The sequence below is a fragment of the Ammospiza caudacuta genome, chromosome 6 (genome assembly GCF_027887145.1).
Source record: "Ammospiza caudacuta isolate bAmmCau1 chromosome 6, bAmmCau1.pri, whole genome shotgun sequence".
In the NCBI taxonomy this organism is placed as follows: Eukaryota; Metazoa; Chordata; class Aves; order Passeriformes; family Passerellidae; genus Ammospiza; species Ammospiza caudacuta.
In genome coordinates, this window is record NC_080598.1 from 58,948,235 (window position 1) to 58,971,707 (window position 23,473).

Here is a 23,473-nt window from a genome sequence, read left to right on the forward strand (position 1 = left end):
ATCCTCTCTGGCACCCTGCTCCAGGGAAGGCTGGGCCCAGGGGCTGCAGGGACCCCCAGCCAGGCTGGGCAGCACTGGGGGAGCCCCTCCTGACCCCCTGCAAGGGGACTGAGCCTGCCAGGAAGCCCTTGGCTGGATTACATCAAAAGGAACATTTCAGGAGGCTGTGAATGCATCTCAAATGCTCTCATAACCATTTTAAGTGTTCTGTCTGCTTGTGTCCCAACCAGGCAACTTTTATGTAATTATTCTTCCCTCCTGCATAACTGAGGAGATAGAGATCTTTCTCTCCATATCCATATATATATATATATATATATATTCACACACAGTATCTGTGTACTACAAATGCTCTCCTACGTTGGTGCACACCTACATCCTGATCCTCCCAGTTCTCACCAAATTTGGAATGTTTTTAGATTCAGTTCTGATACAAGCAGATGGGCCTCATGACTGTTAATTCAGATATTCTGCAGTCAGATGCAAGGATCTCACATTCAAGAATAATTCAGGTAGTTTATTTCCTACAGACAACATACATCATCCAGGGAAGGAACCAGATTAAAACACACACACCCTGGTGCATTGCAGGCTACTTATTACTGCAATAATCACTCCTACATGTCAATACAATGATTGCTGTTGTGTGTAGTTAATCACAGAAATAAATGCTAATTCAGTAATCTCAGTGCATACATTAAAACCCAAAAAGCACTTGAAGTATTTGCCAGTTTATTTGTATTAGTTAAAAAATTGGCAGCAATGCTATCTTCATGTTACAAAATGATTTTTGGCCTGCTGATAAAACCTGCTACAAATCACTTGATCACTATTCACATTCTCTATTGATCAGAAAGGTACCATGTGAAACAAGGCCTGTCAATGGTGTAACTGCACTTATGGTTGAGCAGGAAATGGTTCCAAGGACACATTTGGCAGAAGCCACAGATATGGGCCAGTCCTTCCAGATCTGCTCTGCAGAGCTTTCATTCCATGAAGAGAAGAACACAGCAGTCACAGCTGGGCTTGGGCTGTCTCTGATGTGGCTCAGGTGCCTGCAGGAGAAACTCCCAGCAGAAGGCAGGGGAAGCACTTGTGGAGAGCCCTGGGGAGCAAAGGGGATTCTCCCTGCTCCTCTCAAGTGACACTGGAGCAGTGCCAGGGCACAGCAGCTCTCCCGTGGTGAGAACAGGAACAGAGGATTCCACAAAGGGGAAACTGCAGCCAGCAAGACTTCTAAAGATAATACATGTGCAAAACCCTGATGGTTAAGACAATTAAAGTCCCAAGATTGTTTCAAACAGCTCCAGCTTTAGGATTTTTAATTATTAAAATCGTGTCACTGAATCAAAAGAGGTCATTAAAGCCAAGCTTCTGTATTCTGCTTCAGCTACAATCATGAAGAGGGAGGTTTGCAGAGGAAGTTTGCTTTATATGCTCAGTGTCAACTATCTTGGAAGGCAGTAGTTTAAAAATTATTACAGATTAAAAGTTACTGGTTGATTCTTCAGTACTCCTCCTTACAGTCACTTCTTGCACTATATTCTCACTGATGTCTTATTCTGACTTTAAAAAAGATCAGAGCACAGTTCCATTTACATGACTCATCAGGTGTTCTTCTGGGAGCTAAAAACAAAAATAAAATTTAATTACTATTATATAGTACTGCAGGCAACTTTCAGGCTGAATTATAATGAAATGTCATTTGGAAACATATGGCATAATATGGGATTGGCTTAACTCCATTATCTCAAGATCTTTGCAAAAATAAAGCCCAAATATTGAAGGCTTTCAAGAAGGCACCAACCTTAATCATTCCTTTCAGAAGAGCCCATTTACTTCTCCTGACACTGGGTCCAGGTCTATATCATAGAAGCAGGGTCTTGTAGGGAGTCCTGGCATAGTGCTCATCTGGACAACAAGAGACACAATGTTAAATGGCAGTGGCAGCATTTTTGGGCACAAGATCCAACACTGAAGACTTGGATGGCAACAGCTCCTGAACACCAACAGACCAGAGAATGATGGCCATGGATTGTTTTGAAGCACCCCATGAGAACTAGAAACTCCTGGCTCAGTAAACAGATACGAAGATTTGCTTTTTTTGAGGATTTAGTTTGATTTCTGCAGCTGCAAGTAACTGAGCCCAAGATCTGGCAAAATACTTGGCTATGCAGCTGACCAGTTCACTGTTGAAGGAGTGTTTATGGACTTTGCTGTGATGAGACAATTACTTCTGAAGTTTTCTGAGTACTAAAGTGAAGATACAAATTTTAATACAACTTTGCCAGCTGTAAAGGCTCAGTTGATTACAATTCCTTGAGAATCTAGAACTAGACATGTTAAATAATTAGGAATAATTACTGAACACAGTCAGAAGGGCTGTTCAGAGGCAGAACTGAAGCTCACAAAGCAGCTGCCAGCACTACTGCCTCAGGCCAGTCCTCTGCACTTGTCCCACTGCTGAGTACCCAGTTTCAGGGATGCAGAACAAGGCTGGCAGGAACTACACCTGACCTGTTTTATCCTTGCAGCTGACAGCATTTCCCCTCCCCTGGGGCAGCATTTAGCCCAGCAGCACACACAGGCTGAACATGGACTCTACAAGGGTCCCTGACCATGTTTGGTAGCTTGTGTCAATGGTCATTAAATGCTTTTATAAAAAGGGAGAACTTGAAAGGTCTCATTTTCTATCTGCATCACCCTGCCTCAGCTTTCACAGTCAGTATTGTTATGCCTGTCTCCATTAGATTAAACATCTCTTTGGCAACCTGGTATTTTCTCCCTGAGCAAGTATTTTGCACGCTAATCAAATTACTTCCCCATCTTCCTTTTGATAATAAGCTAAGCAGCAAGAAGGCAAAGCTCTGTTGGTGAGGTCTTTTCTGCAGTTCTCAAAATTGGTCAGGGAGCTTTTGGAGTCCCAGCCCATTTTCCTCAGCCATTTACAAGTGCTAACACCAGTCCCCCATGTACTGTACCACTGCAAGTCTTTCATGGGTTATGCAGAGGTAACAATCACTAAAGTCCCCTCTTTGTAATGAATTCTGGGGCTGCATTAGCTTTTTATGAGAGCCACTGCCTTCCCAGACAGAGAAGAAGAGGGTCACAGAGAGGACCCCCATTCCTTGTCCTTGTGCTCAGCTGTATAAATATTTTGCTCTCAAGAACATCTCACAGAAGTATTAAGAGGTTCAAAGTGCCCAGAGGGGTTTTCCTGTTCTCAGCTCTCAGTCTCTGGCCACGAAGAGCAAGAAACTTCCTATTTATTTATGTACCACTGGAGACTCATGGAGCTTTGCAGATCTCCACCTCCAGATTCAGAGGGCCACAGCAGGAGCTCAGAGAGTGACATTCAATAGAGTAGGAGGTGCTGAAAATGTGCCTGACTTTGCCATTTCTTGCACTTTCTATTTTGAAATGAACAGTCAATTTTTCCTCCTTTCCTATCCAGAGGGCAGCCCACAGTGGCTACTCTGCTATCTATTACTTCAAGGCAGTCTGCTCAAACCCCAAATTTCCATGCAGTGCAGAATAATTTCCATCCAGGCTACTAATTTTCTGTACAAGTGTCTACAATGCTTCATGCAGTTATTTTCAGAGCTGAAGGAATGAACTTTTTCTCATTTATCCTCCTCCCCTTTAATACCACATGTGCTCAAAAGGAACACAGGGCAATTCACACTATTTACTTCTAAGAAAAACTTAGACCACCTGGGTATAATCAAACCCCTTGCATGATTTCAAATAAAACCAATACCAACCAAACATATATTTGTTGCTCTTGTGGATTTTTCAAAATAAATGACATTTAGGATCTAAAAAACAGAGCTGAATAACAGAATTGTTTTCAATTCAGCAGCAGCACCAGAAAAGAACCAAATCAATCTGAGTCCAATGATTTATTTCATTTAAATCTAGATAACCTTTGAAATTGTATTTCCTTAAAAATTTCACAGCATTTCATGGAGGTACAACAGTTTCAACTTTAAGCCAGAAAGGAAAATTCTAAACCTCAGAACCTGAGAAAAAAATAAAACATGATGTGCCTTTGTGATTAACTTCAGATAAAAAGAATAGGCACACACCAGTGATTAATTTCACCTCACATTTATCCTAAAAGCTTCTGCATAGAGCTACATATTGGTTGCATTTTCAGCTCACAGTTCAATGGCTGCTGCCTAAAATTTATTCTGAGGCTAACACATCCCCTGCTGAATGGGTTTAAAATAAGGATCTGATTCAAAATGCCCCAGATTGTTTCTCAAAAGGACATCCATTCCCTGGGCTTTAGACATCACAGAAGAGTGATCACGTCCCAGCCAGAAGACTTATTGTTAACTCTGGCAGAATTAACACCATGATTTGCTACATAGCCAAGAAAACATTAGGAAATGGGTACAGGAGCAGAAAGGAAAAAGTCCAACTCCATAGAAACTGAAGACATCAGAAAAAGAGCCAAAATGTTAGTTTTAATGTCTGAAAACATCTCCCTCTTGTTTACTCATTAATGCAGTGTACCCTTTCCTTCTCCAATGCTTATGGAATAAATAATAAAATAAATCATTGTTTGGACTAAATCTTGGCTTGCAAAAAATGCCATTTATAACAGGAACAGGCATGCTATCTTTCATTCTATCCCAAAACACACATTAGTCTTTAGAACATGGATGAGCCAGACTTTAATCAGGATGTGATTACCTTATTTATGCTGGATAATCTGGAAACCTTAACTACCTTTAAAAAAAAAAAAAAAATTCAAAGAAAAAGGCAGCCAATATTTGGCTCTAGCTAGCATTTGAAGGAAGAAAGGATCCAACTCTTAAATCAGCAAACTTCATCAACTGAGTCATGCACCCTAATGCTTCTAAAACTTTATTACAACAAACATGTTGAAATGAAGACCTCAGGAAAAGATTCAGGGCTAGTAAACATGAAGAAGAGCTGCTTGCTCCACCTGCCTCATGCCCTAAGGTAATCTAACTAGTTGCTCAACATTTGCCCAGAAGAGATTCCCCAGGTAAGATTTCCAGTGGATCCTTTCATCCTAGGGCTGTTTCTAGAGATGCAAACCTGAAGGTGGGCTCATTTTGCACACAGCTCCTCTTTCTGCCAGGCAATTCACAACAAAGCTGCTCCAGGATCCTGTTTCCATTGTTGCTACTCTCTCCCCTCTCAGCTGACAATATGTCAATCATATCAAAGAACAGAAACTAAAAACTGAAGGGCACAGTGAAATGAGTTGCTGGAATTGTTGCAGGCTGAACAGCAAACAGATGGTCAGCAAAACCATGAGAACCAAAGAGGAGGGGAGCCTGATGAATGATTGATAGCAGAGCTCAGCTTTGCTTTGGAGGGGTCTCATCCAGAGACATCTGCTCTGTAAGCTTAGCTTGCTGTGCCCTGATCCCCAGCTGTACACAGAGGTCACCTGCAAAGTGTTTCACCAAGAAAGGAAAGCCTCAACAGCAACCAGGTGGGCCAAGGATTTCTCCCTCTACCAGCCTGCTGTTCCTGCAACTCACAAAACTACAGAGCTCACCCTTTTCTCAAAACTGAGAAAAAGAGATGTGGGACCTGAGAAATACAGCAGGGGCTTGCTAATTATTCAAATGTGAAATGGTCTATTTCAGCCTCCCTCTTCCCCCTGAGAAAAGCCCCTATTAAGGCACCTGGTACACTGGACTGTTAAAACACCAAGTGTAAATGACAAGGGCTCTCCTAATGTAGGACACGTAACAGAAAGTGACTCCTGGAATGCACATGAGGTTTTTCCCTCACCCACAGCTGCCACATACCGTTCCCACCAGGGGATACAAGAACCCAGCCCCAACGCTGGCCCGAACGTCTCGGATTGGCAGAACAAAACCTGTAGGTGCTCCTTTTTGTTCAGGGTCATGAGACAATGACAAATGAGTCTTAGCCATGCAGATTGGCAGGTTTCCAAATCCCTGGGAAAAGAGAAAGAAAATGAATGACATAAGTGGAAAAACCAGTAATTTTTCCAGTACAAAAATCTAATTGCTCTATTGTGCCACTCTCTGCAGACATCAGGCATTTTATTCCCCAACAAGTGCTTCATCCTCAGCCTGTCAGATCCACTGATCATGCTACATCCCCATTGCTTCTCTCTCAAATTCTCTCCCCATCCTCCATTAAGTACTAAAGAAAGAACCACCACGTCCCTTGGCACATCCAGCTGAGGAAAAAATTAGTGGTATGGAAGTGTCGGATATACAACCTTGACAGCCAACTCTCTTCAGCCTACTCTCCTCCCGAAATGTTGAACAGCTCAGAGTTAAAGTTTTGTTCAGATGAAGTCAGTTAATTGGAAGTGTTTGATCAATACAACTGCAGGTTGTGAGGAAGTGGCAATTGCATGCCTTTGGGATGGACTTGTAAAGGAATATATAAGAAGCACGAAAGTGAGAAGCTCTATATACCAGTAGTAAATGGACTGCAAAAGGAAAACTGGTTACAGCACCCTGAAGCCAATGAACTCCCAGTCCTCACATTGCTTTTCTCTTCAAAGACCTTCAATAATGCAGAAGCAGGTAAATTGACAACAATTTCACATTTAAGAAGAGCAAAAGCAACACCGCAACCTGAAAACATTGAATTCAACAACCAGATGGTAGGTTCAAAACTTAAAAAACTTTCTACATTAAGTCTTGTATAACCCACAGAACTCTTTCCCCAAAATAATTGTGACTGAGAAAAATCCACATGGAATCAAAAACTGATTAGTGGAACTTGATCTCAATGGAACAAGACAGAAAAATAATCAGAGACTATTTAAAACCAGCGTAATGAGTTGTAATTCCCTAATTCTCTAAATGCTGAAAGACTGGAGAGTATAGCAGGGAAAGATCATTAAATCCTCCTACCCCTTCTCCCCAAAACTATCACAGATGGGTGGTACTGGGCCACATGAGTGAGTTCTGTCTTCTTCACTAGAAGACAAAGTCAATTTCTCCTTTCCTACATCCTTTTCTTTGTCTGCCATAGCAACATTTAATGAGTCCTGGATAAGGACATGATGTGAGTGAAGATTCCCTTGTAACACAGCTTCAACACCCCTGTTCAGTATGATGATTTTGAATGGAAAGCACCACTGCTACTAGGTGGTGTGGAAAACTCACCTGCTTGGTGTACAGGGCAACTTTCTCCTGTGCTTCTGGAAGTAGCTCAATGTCTCTTGCCCCATAGACCTGTTGGGCAATAAGCCTGATCTTGTCTACAATAGGTAGCTAGAAAAACAAAAAAGACAGGCAAGTCAGCGTGGCCAGGGCACAAAGCCCTGCAGCATCACAGCAGTTTCAGATCCTCCACACATCATCAAGTGCACTTCTACAGACATAAGGCTTAATTCCATTTGCTGTAGAACAAAATACAGAGTAATTTGAGAGCTTTCAAAACATATTTCAATATTTCAATGGGTACCCAAAACAGTAAGAACTGACTAACTAGGTCTGTGAGACTCGTGCAATCAATGTTTCAGTTCTAATACCACATTTCTTCTCAATTTCTCAGGCAGCCTTTTAGCCCCAAACAACTTAAGCTAGTGAAACCAACTGATATAAACAAAGCATCTCTGCAATAGTGCAAGTTCCTACCTCCACATTATAGAGGAACCTGAAGTTGTTGGGTGCCTGGGATGCTCTCTGAACAGCTCGGGCCAGGGCCAGGGCTCCTTTCCCTCCCTCTGCCCAGTGACTGCACTCCACAGCATCGAATGCTCCTGCCTCCTTTGCATGTTGGACTACAAGGGCCAGCTCAGCCTTTGTATCTGTCCTGCAAGGAGAAAGTTTGCATGTTTGTACCAGGATGCACACACAGTTAATTTAATGTTCATTCTTGACAAGATCAAAATGTGTCCCAAGAAATCACAGCCAGCAGAAAGCTGCACAGGGGTTATCCACCACAGCCTCCTCCTTGGCTGTCTTCAGCTTTAACACCACAGCTCAAAGTACCTCTACTGCATAAAAAGACCACACAGTGGTTGTTTGCTGTGCAGTACAACATGCAGAGCCCAATTCATGCATTTTCCAACAATGCAAAACTGTGACCTTCCAGTATCTGAAGGGAACCTACAAGAGAGCTGGAGAAAAACTTCTTACAAGAGCACGTAGTGACAGGAACAAGGGGGAATGGTTTCAAACTGACAGAGTAGGTTTAGATTGGATACTAGGAAAAAATTCTTTACTGTGAGGGTGCTGAGGCACTGGGACAGGTTGCCCAAGTGTTGTAAGTGTTCCTGTTCAAGGCCAGGCTGCTGGGGCTCTGAGCAGCCTTGTCTTGTGAAAGGTATCCCTACTCATGGTAGGGGAGTGGAACCGGATGATCTTTAAGGTTCTTTCCAACCCAGGCCATTCTGTGATTTTATGACTGTATGGAAATGCTGCCAACAACACATCAACAGCACTGAGAACGAGAGTTTGTGTCAAACATAGAACATGAAGTGGCACAGTGCTACACCCTGCACCTCCCCATCCCAGCTCACTCACTTGAAGGCATTGACAGCCACGACCACCGGGACACCAAACATCCGCGCGTTCTGGATTTGCTTGTTGAGGTTGCTGCAGCCTTTTGCCACCAGCTGAAGATTCTGTGGAGAAGCAGCAAGCAGAAAGTGTATTTTATCAGGGGCACGGAAACTTTTTTTCCAAACCCACTAAACCAGAAACTAACGGTAAAAATGTCAAATGGGAATGAAACCACAAAGGCAAATCCCCAGTGCTGCTTTTGGAACAGTCCAGACCACTGCAAGCTCTTGGACAGGAGACAGGAAAATGAGTGACTACTTCTGATGATCACTGGTTTCAGCTCCCAAGTCAAGGTAAGAGAAAACATTATTTATCACCTTTTGTTACGCTTAAAAAGTTAATGCCTGTTCTCATTAACTCCCCACAGAAAAGCCTCAGTTTCCTCTCTGACACATTTCTCTTTATATATTAAATATCACCAGCAGTGAATTTCATGAAATCCATTTGAAGTCTGTGGCAACAGCTTTTAGTTTACATATATTTACATTTTGCAGCATCAGAGACTATTCCTGGAAATTCAGACATTTCACCCCTTCCTATGCAAAGGATAATATATACAGAAGCTCCATGAGAGAACGAGCTGCAGCAATGTAAAGAGTCTGATCAATTATCCAAAGGGTACACAACCATTCAAGGCATAGGGATGGAAGGTGAGACTTTAGTTCACTTTCCTTGCTTGCAAATGAGGGGGGTATAAAAACAAAATCTGCTGCTAAGAAGAGAGTAATTAGAGAGGCACTCTGGATATTTTCAGAGACAATATTTCAGCTAAGCAATTACTCCACATTGAGAGGGTTGGGGAAACAGAGTAGATACTACTATGAAAAACTGAGCATACAGAGTGAGTTAAGGAGAAAAAAGGCTCTGAACACTGGCTAGGTCAAGGACAATAAATATTTGAATAAGTAGAGCCAAGGTAACATTTAAAAAAAAAGAACATTACAGCTTGCATGAAGAAGCCTTTCTGTGGCAGCTAAATAAGTGACACACTAGTAATCCAGGCATGCACTGCATGACACCATCATGTCATGGCCAGTTAGCTGGTCCACTGTCACAACAGCTTAAAGATTACCTCTTCTGTGTATTCCTTTGGCAAAGGTACCCCAGCAGTGACCTGTGGAAAAAGGGAAAGAAATGGAGTCCCGTAAGACTTTTATCCATGACAGCAATCCCCACTTGATTCTTATCAAGATACAACACTCTACTCCATGCTGATCCTTTTTATTTCTAAGAGAAAATAAAAGGAAGAAAAAAAAGACTGCATGGTAAAATACATGACTCACTCTGGAACTGTTACAAGTGGCCCAGCACGCAGGCACTTCACTAGGGCAATAAAACAAACAGGTATGAACCTGGAACATACTACAATGAGGCTGTTGACAAACAGGGAAATATCAATTCCTTTACAACTCTGAATTTCAAGCTGCTCAAATGCTACAAGGCTTTAAGTGACTGGAACAGAACAACAGGAAACCCCCTCAGACCCACTGAAAACCTTCCCCAGCACTTACTGCAGGTCCTCCCCCGTGCATTTTCAGAGCTCGGACAGTGGCGACCAACACCACCACGTGAGGCCGGAGACCAGAATAGCGGCACTTGATGTTGAAGAATTTCTCCATGCCTATGTCTGCACCAAATCCTGCTTCTGTAACTAGAGTAGGAAATAAAAAGAACTTTGTGAAGGATTTCTGGGTGGAGAAATCATAGTCTGAGAATATAAATCAGAAACTTCTTCCAAGGGTAAAAAAAAATTTAAAAAGCCTAAAGAAAGTAATGATAAAAAAAGGCAGATCCCTCCAAAACAAAAAGCAAACAAAATACCCCACACTTACCAACAAAACCATCTTTGCCCACAAGCTTCAATGCTATTTTGTCTGCCAACACAGAGGAATTCCCATGTGCAATATTGGCAAAAGGTCCAGCATGAACAAACACTGGTGTTCCCTAGAACAAGGGGGATGCAGGAGAGAGAGAAAGAGGAAATCAGAAAGTGCAATTCTGCAAATATGCAGCATGTCAGGAGCTAAGTACTGTGGTATTTGAAAGCAAAGAAAAACACTTCTAGAAGACAGATCTTAAAGCCTTCTGATCAGACATTTGTTATCAGCAATAAGGACTACAGGGCAAACAGGATTATAATAATCTCCACAAGTGGAGGTATTAATCCGCTTAGGAAAAGGATGGCTAAATCCCAGCAACTCTTTGTCATTCTCCTTCATCCACACCATTTAAATTCCCAAAACACTTCTTGACATTAAAGACAACAGACCAAAGACACAGCAAATTTTAGTGCATTTGCTCAGGGTCATCCCATATGCCAGTGGCAGACCTAGGAGGAACCCAGCCCTGAGCACAAACCACAGCAAACCCCCAACTCTGAGCTGAGCAGAGCCACACTGACTGTGATGAATTAACTAAATCAGTAAGTGCCTTCTCAGAGCCAAGAACCAAATAACCTGTGCTCACCTCTAGTGTCTGCATGAGGTTTGGTTTAACAGTATCTTTCATCAAGACAGCCAGAGCTCCAGTTACTCCCTAAAAGAAAAAAGGACAATCAGTTCCCAGATGTACCAAGACCTTGAGATGGCTCCTATGCAGTGTAAAGGCTCTGATTTTGTCCTCAAGGGCTTTTGGTACCAGAAGTTGCTCAACATAGAACGAACTCCAGTCAGGGCAAAGCACAAAAATGACCTTTACATTCCTGTAAGAGGAGCTGTGATTGCTGGTGGGAGCAGCCTCTTGGTTGTGACCTTGCTGGGCCATGACTTTGTAGCAAAGGAATAAAGAACAATTAATTCATGTTTCAATGCTATGGCAAGGTCAGCAGGTAAGAGCAGCAAGGCAGTAACCTCTCAGTAAGTATGGTTTACTGCAGACCATGCAGCAGCAGAAAGCAATGTTCTTAGATTTTGTAGGTCCATTTATCCTGGATTTTTCTTCCTTCTTTTCAGCAACTTTGTCTACATACTGGCCTTAAAATGTCATAACAACCTGCTACATCCTGCTCAAGTCTCTTGTGCAGAAATAACTTTGAAAGTGAACCTTTATGCTGATGAGAACAACCAGACTGACATGAAAGGCAAACATTGGAGCCCACATTTCCTCCCAGGTGCAGCCACGTACCCTGCTGAATTCTGCTTCCTGAGCAATGAAAGTTTATGATTTCATCCCCATGTGCTTTGGGAAGAAAAGATGTGGGTTTGGCCATTTTTGTGACTGACAGTCCAGTGGAAACCAAACCAGCTGTTATCCAGCACTTGAAAAAGTAACTAAGATTGCTGTCGTGAGTCCTGAGCCAAATGTTCACAGCAGTTATGAAAACCTTGACCCATAATCTCTTTTTCTTCCCTTTCAATTTCAACTGAATTGCAGCACTCAAAGACATGAAAGACTATTTCTTTCTAAGACATTCACTGCTTTGTTTCATTAGTTTCAATCTTGCCACATGAAAGCTTATTTAACATTTAATGGAAAAGCTTTAAACTTCACTCATCTCCACAATAATGAAAACTGCAGAGCAGGATTTCCGTGGTGACATTTCAGACCCGCGTTGCTCAGCACACTTCATACATCCCATCCCTAAAACCTGAAGTCAGTTTTTGATTCCATGTTCCTTCCCAGATTTTTTTTGCACTTCCTGGTAGCACACTCATGACATTGATTGCATCACAGCAGCAGGACCCAGCCTGGTCTCTGCAATCACATTTCTGCCTGCATGAGGAGAGGGTAATATGGCCCTAACAACATCAGCCACTGGCTGCCATCAAGTGCAAACATAACAAACCAGAGAACAAGTTGGATGTCTGATACCATCCTCCATTCTGCAATTGGAATGGAGAGAATTAAATATAATTAGATTTTTTAAAAAGTTAAAAAAAAATTGAGATGAAAGACTTCTATCACCTGGACTCCACAGAAAAGTCAAAGAAACTCCCAAGCCAAGCACCATCTGCCTACAAGGCTGATGGGCAGTAAGAAACACTCTTGTTTTCCAGAAAAAGGGTTTAAGTCAGTTACTCAAGTTAAACTGGCAGCATGCTAGGTGTAGGAATTAAAATCTCAAAGCTGCCTACAGAACTTTGGCTCATGCTCTTTCTCATTCCCAACCAATGTCTCACATAGGGATTTACAGATAAATTGTTCCAGCCAGGCACTTTTCCTGCAAGGCCAGAGTCAGGCCATCCATCTACTGTTTCTTAGCCCGATCCTGGGAGGAAGTAAAACAAACAACACTCTCACATCCCCCCCAGAATATAAGGAAACAAAAAACCTGCAGCAAGATAGCAAGAGCTGGGTAAGCCTTAATGCCCTGTCCCACCTAGCTGGGGACACAGGTCAGGAAGAAGTGCCTGGGACACAGGGCATTGCCCTGACACCATGCTGAAGCACCATTTGGGAAAATGCTGTTTGACACACTCCACAGACCTGCCAAGAACTAACAATTATTGGAGGGAGAGCTGCAAAACAGTGCTGCAGCTGGAAATGGCTGCTTAGGGCTGCTTTACACACTGGTAACAGGCATCACCAGCACTATGACATTCACCATTTCATGAAGGGAAATTAAACATTTGTGTCCCTCATCAAAGGCTGCCTTACAGAGAACACACACTTTTTGCAAATGCTTTGGCTTTTATAGCATTCACAGACTCCCAGAAGAAGATATTTCATTGTCTCTAATTGAATATGCAAACACTTTGCTCCTGCTCAATGTTTTCCTCACTCCAGGGAGCCTAAGAAACAGGATGGCCAGCAGGATGCATTTTGAGTCCTGATTCATAAACATGCTTTTTATGTAGAAGCCACCACGTATTTCCCTGTAACTCCTTTGGTGCCAGGTGCAACTTGACACACAGCACATCCCACAGGACCCTTGTCCCTGCCCAGGTCACACACACCCCCTTTTCTGGATAAGGTGTGAAGGTGCCACACTGAAGGAAAATAACCTTCATTAACTGCAGGGGCCAGGATTTTATCTTTGCTCTTCTATATGTTAATTTATTTAATTTTTCATGCAACTATCTCACTGCTTTTTAATCCAAGGACTTTCAGAAATAACAGGAAAAGGCATTTAATGGCAATGACTCTTACAAGGTCATCAGCTGTAACTGGTTGTCCTTTTTTGCTGGAAGCTACCACCATTCTGCCAAATCGCTTTTTCATATCATCCAACCCATCAGCCAGGGCTAGGACTGCCATGATTTCACTGCTCACTGTGATGTCAAACTGAGCCTGCAAGAGATGAATGAAGGATATGAACTCATTAAGATTCCCTCCCAGCAATTCTTGCCTCTGTTCAATTCTTGAAACAAGGCAAATCATCACCATTGTAATAAAGAAAAGAAAGAAAAAAATACAGACATAGAATATACAAGTAATCCAAAGCATTGCTCTCAGAACACTTTCATTTGGCCATTTTAAACTGGATTTTTTTTCCTGCAAAATTAAACAAAACCTACTCATTCTGTTGCTATTACGTGTCTCTCCTGGCACGAACATTAGTGATTCATGTAAGAACACGTAACACTAACAAATTATATTTTTGAAGACTGAGCTCACTAACTCATCTGATCATTGCTAAACAATACAGTAAAAGACAAAAAGCCCACCAGCAGAAAAAACAGATTCTATAGGAAATGTAGGGTAAAATTCATCTGACAAAATGCAGACACTTCCACCTTAGGGAAGCTAAGGACCCTAAGGACACTTCAAGTGAAAAGAAAGAGGCTTTTCTGAGCACAATTCATTTGAACTATAAATGTAACAGTTACTTAAGGGATGAGGGGAGTCACAGCCCAATTTCCTCTTTTACTCTATTGATTATACAATAAATCTAGACAAGCTCAGATTCTGTGTCTAGTTTTGGCTGGATAAACCCCACCCAAAACACCTGCAGTAGTGAAGATGAACCACTGTCATGACCAGCTTTACAAAGGGCACTCCTGCACCACTGTAATGCCACACACATCCCAGTTTGGGAAGCCAATACTGGGGAGACAACAGGGAAGGAGGGAAGAGAAAATCAAGCACTGAACAGTTAAAATTTAACTGTTCAGTTGAGACTTTCTGCTTTCTATTCAACAAGATAATGGTCAAAGATGAAAATAACTGGAGCTACAGCTAAACCTCCTTCAGGAACACCTTTTTCAAAGCACTTTTTAAACATGTGAGAAAAGGGAACAATTACCGTCCGTGAGAAGCCTTTCTCTGTTGCAGACTGTCCAATGGTGATTTTCCTAAGGAATCTGTCATTTGTATCCAGTACTGCAAGGAATGCAGAGAGGTAAGATGTCACATTGCCAAGCCATAAATTCTCATCTTTGCCCTGTGACAAACACCCAGCCAGGTCATCAATGAAGAGAAGATGGCAGTTTGAGAAATCATCCTCTCCTAAAGAATGGCAAGTGCTTCTCAACATGATTCTTAGACAAAAACTGCAATGAAATTAAGATACCCAGAGATACACCAGAGCCTGCACTGCATTCAGAGGGAGTCTGCATCCCTTTGTGTGCATTAACCACCAGACCAAAGCTTCTCTGAAAAGCAGAACTGATAATGTTATTCCAATTGATTTTTCACCATCATTAACCAATATAAATCCAGGAAACTACTGCAGTCAAAGAGAAATAAAATTAACACTTTAAAAGTTAAGTGATAAAATGGTCAGATACTATTATTTAGTGAGAATTGTTTTATACAGCTCCATTAAGTCAAATTACCTTGGAAACACAAACTATGAAACACTGGCTTAAATTTGCTGTTTCCTTCTATATGCTTGAAATATTCCAAATGTTTTATGAAGTATTTCCCATGAGGGAGACTACTTTAGTCTCATTAGAGGTTATGAAGCAAATTCTGGAGAATACATTTTATACTGTATTTTAAAAGAAAGAAGAAAAAGCAATACATTTGGAGTCTAGCTCAGGAAAAAAGTCCACTTTTACAATTCTTTTGACAGTGAAATGTTTAATCTGCCAGACCAGAGAATGATTCTACCTTCAACTATCCTTAAAAACCTTTAAAAAAATCTGGTCTTGTTTGCTGTCCCTGATAGAGCAAGCGGGCAGATTGGAACTGAGTTTAATTCCAGAGCAGAACCCTCTTACTCACAGAACAGTAAGGTAAAAAGGCTGTTGGCTACAGTTGCCAAATTCAGCTCTCTCAGTGACTGACAAATCCAGAAACACAAACTGTCACCATTAGCAAACTCAATGTTTGTGAATTCAGAGCAGATTCAAGCCCCTGTGTAAGACCCTTCAGATATGTGATCCTAGCTGCAGGCAACTATCCCACCAAACCTGGGGAAGGAGGAACCAGTTCTGCCCCCTTTCCCATTTTCCCAGGAATCACAGTTTCAGCTGCAACTGCAAATGTCTCTTTTGACAAGTTTTCTTTTATTTAATGTCTCCAGTACCTCTTTGCCATGTTATGGTGCCTGGGTCAATGTCCAGTCTCACAAATGCATTTACTTCTTCCTTTGTCAAAGCCATAGGATCCGTTTTGTTAATGCCCAGTTTCTATGGGAAGAAAAGACAAATAAGAGGTAGAGTGAAAATATTAACAGAAATGAACCTTTTACTGCACCACTGAGGATTTGGCAGCAGCATTTGCACATTCAGAAATAAGGAGGGGCTGCCTTTTTGTGACCCTTTGTTCCAGACCCCACAACAACCTAAGATGATCCATATCAGCATATACTGGACAGAGTTTGCTGCTGTCCAGCTTGGGAAGGACAAGGCAGACAATGGAGCTCATTAGGGCAGGGTGTCACCAAGCTTTGTGCAAGGCACCTACAGAAAGAGTAAGAGACAGCTCTGCACTTCCTTCCACGCCTTGTCCTTGTCATTAGCCTCACATGCTCACATCCATTTCTCCTCAGTTTGCCTGGGGTCGCTGCACACAGCCACACGGATTTAAAGGCACGGCTTTCAGCACGCTGGTTAAAGCAGCACAAAGGAGGAATTAAACAATTCAGTCACAAGGCTGTCAGCATCCCAGAAAGCTGATCTTGAACATACTGAGAGGATGGGCACTTTGCCAAGTTGCTTAATTGAGAGAAGAATTATCTCAAGAAGCCTGATAGAAGCACAAGCTTAGGCATGAGGGAAACGATACAGTTGATTTATGAACGAGCAAGGTTTTTTAATTAACCAGACAGTTAAGTCATATTTTTCTTCTGAAGAACAGCAGGGAAGAAGAAAGTCTGTTCTTTTCCTCTTCAAGCATATCATTTGGAAAAGGAAATAAACAACAACAATGACAGAGATACCATCTTTCTGGAGTATTAGCATTCTGTTCGCATCTTGACATTTAATAACCAGAAGAGTGGTTAGGGTAGAGTTCCCTGCAGTCCATCAGGAACACCAAGCAGTATGACATCATTTCTTGCTCAGCAATGGAAGCAAACCACACACTCTCTAATGGTTTAAGACATTATAGCCAATTAATATATCAGTTGTACCTTCCCAAGTAGTCTGACTATTGCTCCTGACTTCCAAATGGGCAACTGAATCAGCCTGAACACTGTACAAAACAGGCTTGTACCTTGAATGAGCTCAGCAGGGCTCAGTCTCTCCTCCTAGCTGCAAGGTTCAAGCCCAGTGCAAAACTATTCATCTGCAAATCCTCATTTTCGCAGAAGCCAATGTGAACTTGCACATGCCCTTAAGTTTTGAGAATCAGAGGAGCTGTGGGCTGCTCAGGGACTGCCATTCAATGACAGGGCTACTTATCTAACTGGGAATTCTCTGGGGTTTTTTTTTTTATTTTTTTTTGTGGGTTTTTTCGTGTTTTGTTTTTGGTTTTTGTTTGTTTGTGGTTTTTGGTTTTGCCTTTTTTTTTTTTTTTTTTTTTTGTAGAGGAGAAATTGGCCACATAGAGAACAGGTGGTTGTTTTCATTTTTCTTTGTTTTCTCAATCTGGATAAAACAAAGAAAATTCTGTATGTTCTCTTTTTGTGCTGAATTTTATGAATTGCATTTTTTTTGTGTGCTGCATTATCTACACAACTGTCACATGGGAGCCACTAATCTCTAGCTGTAACTGTGTGTTAGGTACAGAGACTGATTCTGGTCCTTTCTTAAACTGCATTAAGGACACTGAAGTGACACCACTAATAAAGGACACTAAGCTCTATTTCTTCCCATTGTGGTAATCATAGAGTATCTGACAGAGTTATAGCAATGATTCCTCCCCTTCCTACATCTGTTTTCTGTGCTGTATGAAGGGTTACCACACTTCTGCACACTTTGTGCAAAAAACAAATGCCAGCAGAATGACCTAAGGGACAACACAGGGGTTTCTGTAATGTAGCTTTGCCTACCTAAAGGATAAGTAAATGGAACCAGAAACCAAGGAGAAAGCAGTGAGCTCACCTGCAGCCTTCGGATCTGAATGTCTGAGAACTTCCTGACACCACTGACAGACGGCACCAAACGGTTGTAGAGAGCCTTGCAAAATGAAACAAGCATTTAATCAGCACTGCTGGCACACCCAGAACAGCCTGGCCAAAGTGGGCTGGGGTCACACACGTGGTAAGGAAGGACTGTACCTGGTCAGACTGAGTCAGCTCGTGGAACATGCGCGCGTCAATGGCGGCAGCGACCAGGTTGTTGGCTGCAGTGATGGCATGGATGTCACCAGTGAGGTGAAGGTTAAACTAGAGGACATGGAACATATCAGTTACCTCATCCTGCTGCAATTTTCATTTATTCCAACTCACCGTAGACAGATGGAAAGAGGAGTATTAATAGTAATGTTAAAGTGGGTGAGGGTGGAGGGGGAGAGATTGCTCAGTGCAGTATGTGGAAGAGAGGAAAGAATTTCTTTAAAACATAAAAATGCCTCCCCCACACTCATGTCATTTTACAAACTTCTAAAACAAAGCTCCCAAATAAAAAGTTGTTTGTTTTTTTTTATTTTCCCCTCCACCATAACAGCTCTCACAGGCTCCTTGGCCCTTAAAAGACCCCACTCAGAAGACTCTGTGTTCTGCATTGCTCCTCCTTCACCCTCCTACTGACCCCCTCATTTGCACAGCAGGTTTCACACATACACTAGCTGAAGTGGCTGCTGCTCCCACAAGGGAGTCTGAGCTAAACTGGAACTAACAACCTTGTGCAGCACTAGCAGTGGAGCTCTGTGGTTGCACGGAGCTCTGCTTAAGGTAACCACCCAAACAGAGAATCACAGGCAGAGCTTGTAGACCACGTACTACACAGTGACACTGCTAGTAGTTTTCTTAGTTCTATCTCATTAAAACATAGTTTGAGTGGGTTTGCCTACATGAGTTATCTGGCTGCACTGTAGCTGTGAAGCTGGTGAAGGATTTAGATTGGCTATGAGGGAAAATTTCTTCATGGAAAAGGTTGTCAAGCACAGGAACAGGCTGCCCAGGGAAGTGGTGGGGTCACCATTCCTGGAGGTATTTCAGAAACATGCAGAGGCACTTGGGGACACAATTTAGTGGTGGGCTTGGCAGTGCTGGAGGAGTGGTTGGACTTGCTTAAAGGTCTTTTCCAACCTAAATGATCCAATGATTATGGCAGGTGAGTAAAAGCTGTGGTTAAAACAACCCTCTTCATCTCTAGCCAAACAGCAAAGGAAGAAGATGAAAAGGGGATATTAGAAAAGGTGATATGACAGAATACCTTACAACACTACTTTATTGAAGCCTTGTTACTGTGGTCTCAAAACCCACAAAGCCAAAACAAAATGCAGCTAGTCACACACTGATTATAAATCCAAATCAGTAAATGATAATTGTGTTCTCATTCTGCATACATCCAACAAGAAGCAATTATTATTACCTTTGTTCTGCAGTATGAACTCAAAAGTTTTTCACTTGCTATTTTTTTTCATAGGATAAAAATTGCATGCAGAATTATTAAATTATGTATCAAGGTCATTATTTTAACTAGTGACTCCAGATACTGTGAGTTTTACCAGGCATGCATTGACTAAACCACTCCCACAAAACTCTGTGTATTTGTATCATGTGGATCATACTTTAAAAAGTCGTTCCAGCCACTTTGGCTCCCAGAGTGTGGCTGTTTCCCACTGCAGCACACAGTCAGGTATTTTGGCTTGTCTTACTAACATTCCCAAAGAGGAGGAGGTTATTTTTCCTGTCACATTTATTCTTCACACATGCTCTTGGCACGTGACTAAATCAATATTCTGCCTCTTGAACATCTTTATCTTTTATGGACTTGCTGCATCAATTAGAACAAACAGCTCCTTTTGATCGTTTTTACTTTTCTTCCTGAAATTGTCCCGTGTCAATCTACAATGCATGAGACAAAGGCAGAATTCTACAGGCAATTACTCTGAGAGCTGAGAGAGGCACGAGAGCACATGCTACACGTGCTTTTTAATTCTCTGCCTCCAAACACAGAATTTTACTTGTTGCCAAGTCACACCAGAAATATGCTCCAGTGCCAGCCCCCCACAGGCTGAGGTCTTGGCATTGCTGATTCCCAAATTCCTTTTTCCCAGTTCATGTTAGTAATCTAAAACACAAATACTCCAAAACAGCTCACAGAAAGAGTCTGTGGCCACTACAGCTGACAGAACTATGCAATATTCTTCCAAAATTCATTAAGCCATTATCATCTTCATTTCAGCACTGGGAAAATGAGGCACAGGATGTACTTTGCTCCAGGGTACACAGCAATTCAAGGCAGAGAAGGGGAAGGAAGAGAGGAACTGGGAATTTCTAGCTCTATGAAGTTCCCTGACCATGAAGGCACATTTCTGAAACGACACAAGGATGGTTGTTTGCTAAAAATAAACAAGCTTTGCTGAAATCAAGCACCCAGTTCTATCAAGTGCTACACTAGGTCATAAACTCATACATTTTCTAAGTTATCTGACTGCAGTATCTCTTCAGGGTCTGTGAGCTGTGAGGGCAATGAGGCTTTGTATAAAGAATTACCTCTTCCATTGGGACAACTTGACAATAGCCACCACCTGCAGCTCCACCTGCAGAGAGACAACAGTCAGACCACACCAATCCAGGTGTCTCCAGCCCAGTGCTATTTCATCTGTTTGCTTAATGGCTCCTACAGGGCAGCTACCACTGAGCAGCTGAGTTTAAGTCCCAACACAGTACCTTGAAGACAAAACTGAAGAACTTACCCAAAGCTCTTTTTTCATAAAATAAATGCACTTGTAACTAGAAATAATGTAAAACTACAGTGCAGAGAAGTAGAATAGTATTTTTGAATGCCATCTTTGTCTATTTAGGCCAACTGCAAGCAACAGAACAATCATACCTTTTATGCCAAAAGTTGGCCCCTGAGAAGGCTGCCGAACACAGGCAAAGACATTCTGGTGAAGGTGGGCTCCTAAGGCTTGGACAAGGCCAACAGTGGTGGTGCTCTTCCCCTCTCCCAGGGGAGTGGGAGTTATTCTGCAGCAACAAAGCAAAAAAGACAATTACACCCTTGAAGTGGGTGAGAATCAAATCCCAGGGATATAACAGTCATCCAGTGATTGCAGTTAATGAGAATTCAAATTCTGAACTGGCTCACACTTCAGCTAATCTTCATCAATTCAAAACTGGAAGGAGACTGGCAAATTATCACATAACTGCTGACAACTTTGCTCTGAAACAATTTATTAGTTCCTACTGAAAGCAGACTACTAGACCAGGGGAAGTTTGGCTAGGAACCAGTCTACCCTTCATAACCCTGACCTGCAGACCAAAACAATTCATCTGCTGGAGAGAAATGTTAAGCTACATCCCCACTGTTTGCCACAAGTGATCCATCTACTTCCCAAGCTACTACATTTTCACAGTGTGATTTACTAAAACCAGAGCACCCCATACAGTCACCCCACCAAAAGACAATCCAACAACAAGCCATGCTAATAAAATTTCTTTTCATCTTGTAAGTGATGTGTCAGCTCAGGAGGCCCCTACCCAGTCACAACGACGTATTTGCCATCGGGCTGGTTCTGCAGGCGTTTCAGCACTGAGAGCTGGACCTTGGCTTTGGTCTGGCCATAGAGCTCCACCTCATCAGGGAAAAGGCCAACTTCTTTTGCAACTTGTTCAATGGGCTTGGGCATGCAGGACTTGGAGATTTCAATATCACTTAAAGAAAAAGAGCAAGATGAGTTTATTAGACAAAGACTTCCACAAATTCCCAGCTTCTGTGTGGAATAAACTACAAACACTCTATATTTCAGAAGTCAATCTTTAAACCCCCACTAGTTAAATAAATCAATCCCGCAAGTATCAGGTACACTACAACAGACACATTCTCAGAGCTGCCTTTCTAAAAATAAAAAAAGGCCAAAACAAACAACAACCCCTCTCCTCAACCTCTCCATTTCCCCAAATGCCTTTTGTAGGCAATGTGTTATGATCCCATATGGTATTTTGCATATTTTCAGCTGCTCCTTGGGGATTTGAGCAACTCCTATTTGAAGATACTACTGTTTTGGCATGCTAGACTGAAAATTTTCCAAAATACAAGGTTTTCACTATTTCCTGAATCAGCAATCATCTAGCTGGCCTAAAGTCTGTGACAGTCCAAGAAGACTTCAAGGCACTTCAAGAGATATCACAGCACCACTGCAGCTTAGCTCTGCTTCCTCAGGAAGACCTCAGACTGCTTTAATTTGACAGCATTACCTTGGAACAGGCACCTTTAGGGTAAGCTGGTTGTATTGGATGGTCCATTTTCCAGGCTGGAACTTCTCCAGAAAACGCTGTGCACTCTCCACAGTGCTCTAAAACAAGCAAGTGAGTGCATTAAAGCAACCACCATTGCATGAACTGCACTGGTTAACAAAGAGACCAGACAAAGGTTTGCCCTTCCTATCTGTCTCAGTTTGGGATTAAACAAAAGTGCTTTTATTAAAGCATTTGCTAATAATACAAAATGAGATTCTGCTTGCTGTTTTCTTAAAAAGAAAACAATCCCACCATATCTATCTCTCTCCTGATCTTTCAGTGTGCTGGATTTTTTTGATGTTCTGTGTCAGCAGGGTTTCTTCAGCAAAGCATGGAAACAGAGGGAGCTGGTTTATACTGCTACTCTCCTTTTGATCCAGTCACCCTAAGGAAGGTTTCAGGATTACAGCCAGAGCATTATAAGACAGTCCCATTTCTTATGGTTTTGAGAGACCACACTCAAAAACCCCTAAAAAACCTCCCAAAACTGACCAACCAGAAACCTCTGTTCTAACATTTCCTTGAAGTCCATCATCTTCTTTACTTAATCCAAATTATCTGAACTAGAAGCTGGAAATCCTAACTAGGTTTTTCAAGAGCAAGAAGGGAGCACAGCAGCTTTGGCAGTGTGCTGATGGTCAGCAGCAGCAACACCCCCCAAAGCAAACAGAGGAGATGACCACAGTCTGCTCAGTACCTGCATTAGCATGGCCACAGTCATGGGCCCAACACCACCAGGAACTGGGGTGATGAAGGAAGCCTTTTCCTTTGCTGAATTGTATGCCACATCTCCCACAACTCTTTTTCCACTGGCCTTTGTGCTGTCTGGGGATTTAAGGAGAAAAGTAAGTTACACATCACATTTCAGCACAGCAACAGAGGAGACAGCACTGACTGAAGCTGAAGTCTTTAATTCTGCTGGAGCAAACAAAATAGAAGCTGAGTACCCAGGAAGCTGCAAAGAAAGATAAAACAGCTAAGACAACATCACAAGATGAAGCTGTTATCATCATACTTCACTTGCAGAGTGTCAACAGCTCATGCAACACATCCTCCTGTTAAGCACCACTTATCCTCAGCCAGACAGATCTCCCTTTCCTGGAGGATGCAAGTCTTTTCTCAGTGGCTCATTGCCCACAGGGCAGTTTCAATGAGATATAAACCAACAGTCATGAAGAGGTGAGACATGAAACATGGCTGACTTGCTCCAAACCCCCAGGTTTACATTTGCTCTGTCCCATTTTGG

General features: G+C 42.2%; 1 protein-coding gene across 1 annotated transcript in view; it reads right to left on the reverse strand.

The window, feature by feature from the left end:
• Positions 1 to 496: 496 nt before the first annotated feature.
• Positions 497 to 23,473, reverse strand: part of MTHFD1 (methylenetetrahydrofolate dehydrogenase, cyclohydrolase and formyltetrahydrofolate synthetase 1) — a 40,501-nt gene continuing 17,524 nt past the window's right edge. The window contains exons 9-28 of the mRNA XM_058808004.1: positions 22,925 to 23,052; positions 22,186 to 22,283; positions 21,469 to 21,642; positions 20,819 to 20,955; positions 20,479 to 20,525; positions 18,094 to 18,201; positions 17,918 to 17,992; positions 15,958 to 16,060; positions 14,731 to 14,807; positions 13,635 to 13,775; positions 11,013 to 11,081; positions 10,379 to 10,490; positions 10,058 to 10,197; positions 9,619 to 9,660; positions 8,508 to 8,608; positions 7,617 to 7,794; positions 7,143 to 7,250; positions 5,799 to 5,951; positions 1,808 to 1,911; positions 497 to 1,626 (exon numbers count right to left, since the gene is read on the reverse strand). Coding sequence (XP_058663987.1) covers positions 1,822 to 1,911; positions 5,799 to 5,951; positions 7,143 to 7,250; positions 7,617 to 7,794; positions 8,508 to 8,608; positions 9,619 to 9,660; positions 10,058 to 10,197; positions 10,379 to 10,490; positions 11,013 to 11,081; positions 13,635 to 13,775; positions 14,731 to 14,807; positions 15,958 to 16,060; positions 17,918 to 17,992; positions 18,094 to 18,201; positions 20,479 to 20,525; positions 20,819 to 20,955; positions 21,469 to 21,642; positions 22,186 to 22,283; positions 22,925 to 23,052 — 2,081 coding nt within the window. The 3' untranslated portion in view covers positions 497 to 1,626; positions 1,808 to 1,821. The remainder of the gene's footprint in view (positions 1,627 to 1,807; positions 1,912 to 5,798; positions 5,952 to 7,142; positions 7,251 to 7,616; positions 7,795 to 8,507; positions 8,609 to 9,618; positions 9,661 to 10,057; positions 10,198 to 10,378; positions 10,491 to 11,012; positions 11,082 to 13,634; positions 13,776 to 14,730; positions 14,808 to 15,957; positions 16,061 to 17,917; positions 17,993 to 18,093; positions 18,202 to 20,478; positions 20,526 to 20,818; positions 20,956 to 21,468; positions 21,643 to 22,185; positions 22,284 to 22,924; positions 23,053 to 23,473) is intronic.